Source organism: Neltuma alba, unplaced genomic scaffold (assembly GCF_004799145.2).
Source record: "Neltuma alba isolate B1F8T4 unplaced genomic scaffold, ASM479914v2 tig00006401_pilon, whole genome shotgun sequence".
Classification (NCBI taxonomy): Eukaryota; Viridiplantae; Streptophyta; class Magnoliopsida; order Fabales; family Fabaceae; genus Neltuma; species Neltuma alba.
The window spans coordinates 308,971-317,147 of record NW_021634452.1 but is presented as its reverse complement, the minus strand read 5'-3'; the positions used below and the strand labels follow the sequence as shown (position 1 = coordinate 317,147).

The 8,177-nt window shown below is 33.2% G+C and overlaps 1 protein-coding gene across 1 annotated transcript; it reads right to left on the bottom strand.

Moving 5' to 3' along the window:
• Positions 1-3,321: 3,321 nt before the first annotated feature.
• Positions 3,322-7,413, bottom strand: LOC114750262 (probable tyrosine-protein phosphatase DSP4). Its single transcript, XM_028938830.1, has 5 exons — positions 6,774-7,413; positions 6,248-6,341; positions 4,551-4,608; positions 4,265-4,308; positions 3,322-4,160 (listed from the first exon to the last, which is right to left on the bottom strand). Exons 1-5 carry the CDS (start codon positions 7,076-7,078, stop codon positions 3,975-3,977), a joined length of 687 nt encoding a protein of 228 aa, XP_028794663.1. The 5' UTR covers positions 7,079-7,413; the 3' UTR covers positions 3,322-3,974.
• Between the last annotated feature and the right edge of the window lie 764 nt (positions 7,414-8,177).

Here is an 8,177-nt window from a genome sequence, read left to right as displayed (position 1 = left end):
GATTAGTTAAAGACAATAAATATAAAAAACTGTAACTTATTTTTTAAAAATATCATTATTTATGGAGCGAGTGTGAGTGATGGATAATTAACAGAGCCTAAAACAGAAAATGATACTAAATATTTCAATTGGGTTATTAATGCCTCTAAGTAAATAGGAACATGTCAGTCTTATAAGAAAATTCTTATACAAAAAAGTGGAGGGACCAATGCATTAGCTATAGTACACGTGTATCTAGTGATAAATAAGCATCTTTTCTACGAATTTTTTTTTTAAAGGTAGATTTAATTTTTGATCAAAAAAGGTAGAGTAGCTTTTACGGGGGCCAACCCAAAAGAAAAAAGTAAGCTAACTCATAACTTTAGATTTTAAAAAAATTAATTAAATAATTAAAACATCGACTCAAGGTGGGAGACCCAACAAGATCTACAATTACAAACACTTTAGATTATAGAATGTCTTTGTCTTTTGCACCCAAAGGATCCTCCTGTTAATTATTATGTTAAAGGTTGCTAATTCACGGCCGAATTTTGTAGTCTTTGAAATATGATTAAATTGCTGAAAATAGAATATTTCTTAAACCATGATGATAGGAATATACTTCTCCCTTGCACATAAATTTTAATTTCACAATCATATGAGATATGGGAGTGAGATCTTATTATAAAAAGTTCAGCAAATCTTAGCTTGCTTTGTATATAAATAAGCTAATCAATTCAAACTTGAATCGAGTCATGATTCTAGTATTTTCTTTTATTTTTTTGAGAAAATAATAAATTGAAAATAAATTATTTTCCTATAGGTTAATACTATTGTTGTCAATCATTACAGTTTAATCAAATTTTAGTTTTGACCACTGCAGTTTCAAATCATAATTTTGGTTCACTATAGTTTCATAAGCATTTAATTTGAGTTAATGTAGTTAAGAATAGGGGCTGAAATCAAAATTCATACAGTCCCTATACTTTTAACAAATTATAAATTTTGGTTTTAGACCTTGTGCCCCTTAAATTAAGTTAGAATACTAAAACATAAGAGAAGCATGAGTATTTTACTCAAGAATAAAATAAATTATTCAAACGTGTGTTGAGTTTTGCTGAAATTATATACGCATCTATTCTATTTTGAAAGTTACACATATCAACAAAAGAAATCTTTGTAATTTAGTCTAAAAAAAATTATTATATAAATTGTCCTTAAAGAAAATTAACGGAACTCCTGAAATTAAAAGAGTATATTGACAATTCTATGTGTAATTTCTTTCAATTAGAGGTAGCGACTTAAGGCATTGAAAAAATAGTTGAAAAAATATGTTAGACTGGGAATTTGGAGTTAGTGTTCAAGTTTGGTAGATCAACCGATGTCATCACATGCTGTCGCTGATTACGATTATTGAAAGTTGAATTTTGGTGGCTATAAATTGTGGGGATTAATTATTCAACCATGTCATGAATGCAAGCGGAAAATCATAGGCATAGGTTTTGTGACTCTTCTTCTTTGACCTTTGACTAAGAATAAGTTATAAATAAATATCCGAAACTGAGTTTAATTATTAAGATGGCAGAACAAGCCATATTTTTGTGTGGTTCAAATCCAATTCAAAGGTTTTTAATGTTTTAGACAATTTCTATTTTAATAGATAAAAATTTAAAATAAAGGCATCTTATAGTTAATATTTTCCTTAAAAAAAATAAATTCATCATCACAAAATTTGAAGACTAATTCAAATTAAATTTTGAACAGTTTAAATTTTACCAAAATAATGACCTTTCGGTGCCCATTGTTACGATGAACAATGAATGGAGACTCAATTTTTTTTTTTCTATCTCTTTGTCTATCTGTTTTTTTTTTCTTTTACGTAACAGGAATATGTCATGAGATGTTGAGGTCTCAATAATATGTTATATGTTTCATATTCTGCGTTTTGATTTTTTTTTTAATTTTTTGCTAAATCATAGGTATTCTCCTATTAGAGGCAATCCTATTCGAGACACTGTAGGGCACTAAATGTGGGTACCTCTTTCAGCGGGGATTTAAATCTTAGTTCACCACGTTGTAAGGAACTAACTCCGTTCGAACCTTGAATTTTTTTTTTAAGCCCACTGGATTTGGAAGTTAAATTGTGATGATTGGCCCAACATCTAATTATGGGTTACATTCGATTTCCATTATTTATAATTGGGATTTTGGCAAAAAAATTACGCATAATTGGGCCTCACAATAATTCACCGGGCTTTGCTATTTGGGCTCTAAAAATATCTTATGACTCTGGCTTTATTGGTAAGAAACAAAAAATTGAGATAATTTTTCCAGTTTTTGGATATCATGATTCGATTCGATTCAAAAATTGTTATAGTGACGGGAAAAAAAAGAAAAAGAAATTGCCATAGTTTTCCTGGGTGGATTGACACAAATTAATGGTTAAAAGAACTCAACATAAGAACCTCGTCTCATTCATGGGAAAAGATTCAAATACGACCTTATGTTATTAGCTAGATTATTTATTTATGAATATTAAAAAAATTAATTAAATTAATTATTTGTCATAAATAAATGTTTTTTTCCTAATATACATTAGAATAAAAGCCTTTTAACACGTGTACTTTAGGAAAAAAAAATATAAGAGACAATATACAAGACTAAATTGAATTTTTAAGTAGCTTTTATGCTCGAAACCGGAATTAGTATCTTAAAACCATCTAAAGAAAATAAAATGGTCTTCGCTCCATTCTCATCAGGAGAGCAAATGATGCAGAGAATAGTTTGAGGCGCATTGAATTTACACTATCATCACCTTTTTCGGACAATGATAATTTGAGGATAATGAACAAATGTTGTGATAATTATTGAAAATTTAACAGCACATTGTTAGTAACTCTAACATCCATTGCTACTGGAAAAGACACGAGCGTTGTGCTCAATTCAGAATAACCCTCCCAAAAACATTTTTTTTACCTAATTTTTTGAAATCGCCTGTAAATTTCTCATAATATATTTAAAACTTAAAATATTACCTCCAGTCTTTAATATACGAGCTTGTTTAGCTTCTATTTTGGTCCTCAATATAAGATCACTTTATCTTTTATATTTATCTATTTTTTTAAGATAGTCCTTATAATAATTGTAATTTTAACTAATACAATTGATTAGTAACGATATTTTAAGAAAGATAACAACTATTTATTAAAAATAACTAACTTAAATAATTTTTTCAATCTATTTAAATTAATCAAGCAGTTCTTATATTATAGACCCGAAGTAATAGTTGACAAAAGTTCCTGATGACCAAAAATCATCACATGAAATGAGTAGCAAGCCGCATTATTCATAAACTGAACATTATCCATAAAACAAATGATGTGGCTTATTTTAACCATTATCTAATGCACACAAGAATATGTCTCTCTATAAACTCAGCAAGGGCCTCAGCAATATTTATCAGATCACATTACATGATAATCATCAATATTTCCAGCAAATCAAACATAGTAGTTTCTCTGTTCGACTACCCACCAAGATTTTTCTGGGTAGACTTCTTGAATTTTCTCGAGAAAAAGTCAAGGTATATCCACACTCATTCCTGATGAATAGGAGCAGCAATCAAAAAGAAAGAAAAATAGCGAAACGCAGGCGGCTCAAGGAGGGGCCAAAATGACAACAAAGTTGGCTCCACTTTATTGGAATTTTGTCTCTAGAGCTAAAAGATCCGAGTTCAAATTCCAATCGAAGCCAAAGTTAACCAAAAATACAATGCGACTCACACTGATTAACGATGGGGTAATCAATGTGCCATGCTACTATTTCTGCATTTCTCTTATTATAAAAATTGGAGAAGAAGAATTATTCCTTTGCCGCTGAGATGCAATGAAGGAACTCATCACCTTACCCTACTTATTATTTAAAAGAGCAGGACATGGGATTCGCTTCCCCAAGGAAAAGGAAGGAAACTCAACATGTCTCTGGGTTTGTGTTTGTCACCTCTTTGAGCATGAGAATGACATGGGCAAATGCTTCAGGCTTGAAATGTCAAACAACTCGATGAATCTCTGATCGGAAACTCTCGCTTTGGCAGCTGCAAATCGCTGGTACTCATCAAACACCGATGATAAGCACCATTTTTGCAGCTTTCTCAAGCATCCTACGAGACAACCTGTTCGGTGCTGCACATAGTACGAGCGGAAGCATTTACAGAACAATGTTAGTATGTGGGTTAATGGTAAGTTATCTAGAGATAAAAGGAAGAAAATCCACTGAAAATCCTCACCTTTCCCCGCTTACAGTGAATTAAGACCGGATGGTTTTTGACATCTGCGTTATTGAAGGCCAAAAGTTAATACCAGCTAGCTCAATTAATGAAACTGAGCAATTCCTAGACTTAAGTAGACCAAGCAAATATGAATGGACGTGTAAGCATGATAGATGCGAGTTTCAATGAAAAACGGTTTCTAACATGCTTAGAAGTCCCTTCATATTTGCCTTGCCTAAAGTCTAGCCAAGAATCTTTAAATCAATCTGCATAGTGTGAAAGCAATGGTGATTATTTGTAGTACCAAGGACAACTTTCAGAGCTTCACGGATTGTGTCCTCTGGGATGTTTACAAAAGGCTCCTGGAAGTACAATTTTCAGTATTAGTTCACAAGGCTAGATATTAATTCATGTTAAGATCCTTTTTCAAGTGAGATTTATTGGTAGACAAGTTACGTTTAAGCAATTTCACAACTAACCAATGATATGTAGATTCAATGAATTACTTTTAGGACCTGGAAGAAGCAAATATCAATTAACCACACACTACTCGCTCCAAGCTTAGACAAGGGCAAAGAGGCACTTATGCATTTGAATTCACCTGACGTTCAATATTTATAATGAAGGCATAAGAAACATCTAGATGCATGAGTAGCAAAGAAATTCAAGGAGATTTGTTTTTGACCCAGAGAGACAAGGCAGCTATGATAATTTAGGAAGGGCACCTAATGAAAGAAACAAGTTTTAGTTTTGTCACAACTGTCAAAGGAAGAGCCATCCATCACTAGATGTAAGGGGCCCCAAAAAAAAAAAGTAAATAAATTACAATTTTCGTCTTTAGATGATTGCAAAGTTCACAATTCAGTCCCCCCAAAATGCACACCTATTAATTTTATCCCTCAACAATTTCTCCCCAAACAACTTGGTCCTCAATTTGTTTGACTAACATGAGTTAAACTAATTATTGTTTTAAGCAAATATAATGCTTATTTGGCTGTAAAAGATCGTGCCAGGTATCCAGAGAAACAAAAAACCAAAAAGAAAGAAAGAAAGAAAGAAGAACAACTATAGTCACCAAATTCCTAGAATTTCTGCTACTTTTCTGGATACCAAGGCCACTTAATCACATGATAGCCATATAAACATTCTTCCAGTCAATGTCCACTTCAAAACACATCTAAAAAATGGAAAGCTAAATTAATTAGGCAAACATTAACCCCCCCGGGGGAGGTACGCTGGAATGCCAAATTGAAAATTTTGCAATAATGTATTTGATACAGAAAAATCACAGAAATAGGGACTATTGTCCCTCACTCCTACAAAAATATCTGCAATGCAGGTTAACTAACTATATAACATTTGAGTTCCAACCAATGGAACAAATACTGCCTTCAAAGTGCAGTGAATTCAGTAAATTATGCCATATACCAATCGTTCTTTCTATTTAACTTCTAGCCTTTCCTGCTTTGGCCATGATTTTTGTGTTAATTTCGTTACTCAGATTGTTTGTTCCTTTTTCTCCGTACTCGCATCATCAGATGGAATGTTTGTGCTGATCAGAGAGAATTACTTTTCTACGTATCCATTAATGGACTCATTATACAGAAAGCAAGCATAGTTAAAAAATTGTAACAATTTTAGACTCCCAAGGAAAAGACTTCCACTGCCAGCTTGGATTCCATCAACTGTGATTTTCATATTCTAAAGTTCATATAAATTTGTTGTGCACAAATATCGATGAAGAGTATATACTTCAGATAGACATCTGCTCAATCATACTTGACCTAACCACTGGCAATGATGATGATGCCTAAATAGATGTGATTAGATAATTTGGTGAAAAAGGGGAGAAAGTTTCATCATGACGATAATTTTTAATTAGTTAATAACACGAGACATTACAACAGCAGAACAGTTCAAGCCATGAAAGAGACCCAAAAGAGACCACCCCGAAAAGGAAAACAAAAGACACCTTTAACATGAAAACTGAGAGATATATACCTTGCGACCTTCGATACCGAACTGATAAAGCTTAATCCCATTTGATTTCAGAAACTCCATGTTAGCCTCCGGGTACGGCTCAGGACATAGATATCTGAAAGTTACCCATTCAAACAAATTTAGCCCATCAGCAAAGATTTAAAAACATTAATGGATTCTCCAAAGCTCCAATAGAAAATTCAAGCTCCGCCCACAAACAGCCATAAGACCCAAGTAAACGTAATTCAAATTTGAAAAGAGGAAATCACAGGGAAATATTTATCTTGATCTTCCAAGTCACAATTGACTCCTTTTACCATATTCGCTTGTCTCTTATCTCATTACTATCCAAAATTTAATGTCAATCGTAAACCTCCATCGTCTGAAATTAAATCTGACTGAATCACTTCGATGATCGACAATAAATAACAAATAATGTCTAAATCAGAAACCAAAGGAAAGCGTGCAATTATTATTTTAAATGAAAAATATATATAAAAAAACTGAATCGAAAATCCAATAATTAATAAGGTGTTTGTGCACATACATGATGGAGCGAAGGCCGAGGGTTTGCAGGAAGGAGAAATTGGCGGGCTCAGGGAAGCCGGACCTGAAAATGCCGTTATCCACCATAGCGAAATTGAGAGGCGGGACTAAGAATTCCTCGCCGTCGTCTTCCTTGTGACAGTCGTCGGCGGCGTTGGAGGGGATGGGCGGGGAGAGGTGGTCGGCAACACCCAATTGGATCTTCCTACACATCTTGGCGGTTTCGTTCTGCTTGTTCTGCTTCTGCTGCTGGAGCTGATGATGGTGGGGGTGATGAAGCTGAACCTGGAGTTCCGAAACTTTCATATCAAATCAAAATTCAGCCAACAAGAAAAGAATGGAGATTTGTGGAGGAAGGAACAAGCCAGAGAGACAGAGACTGGAATTAAAGGAAGGAATTCAAAATTATATATATAAAGAAAAAGGGAAGAGAGAGAAGGAAAGAGAGAGAAAAAGATTGGAATCGAAGAGTATATTCGTTTAGCTGCTTTGGGTGTAGTACCCAGAACGCTTTTGAGGAGTTGAAAATTGAAAAAGGGTTGGTTTACTGGAAGAAGAAGAATGTAATTGGAGAGTGAAAGAGAAAAGGGAACAGAAGCGGGTATGCTGTGGTGTGGGCGATGATGGTGGAGACCATTGAAGTGAAAGGGGGGGCTATATATACTGATTTTTGAGAGGGACATTTCATAGAAGGAGGGAGGGGAAGAGCCGGACACCGCATTCGGCTGTGGATTTATTGGGAAGCCAACGAATGGAGTCTTACGACCAAGGAGAAATATTAAAAAAAAAAAAAGCTTCTTATTAAGTTTTCTACTCTTTTATTTTAAATGTAAAATCTATTTTATAATGTAATTTATACTATAAAATATGTCTTATATTTAAAATCGGAATGAGTAACATTTTACAGCCATTTCTTATTTATAAATATGACTTGTAAAAAAATAAGTGGGTAACATGTGAATATAACATTGAGATAGGTGGGCCCCTGCTCGATTTTCTCTTCCCTGCACAATATGCTTTTACCTCTTGGATTTTCTTTTCAAAATTTGTTTCTTATTTATAAAAATGACTTGTAAAAAAATAAGTGGGTAACATGTGAATTTGCTAGCTCAATATATTTAGCCAATTAATAATCAAACTTAATCTAAACCATGGTCGAAATGATAGTGCTATAATTTAAAAACTTTTAGGGTGATGTCAATCTAAAAAAAAAAATTTAAGATACTCAATGCTTATGAGTGAGAATTTTTTAAACAAATCTTAACAAAAAAATTAATGTGGATAACATATGTAGATGTCGGTTGAGCATATTTAGTCAATTAATGATCAAACTTGACATGGATAATGGTCAAGGTGAAATTGCCACAATTAAAAGTTTTTATGACAGGTTGACTGACTAAAAAAC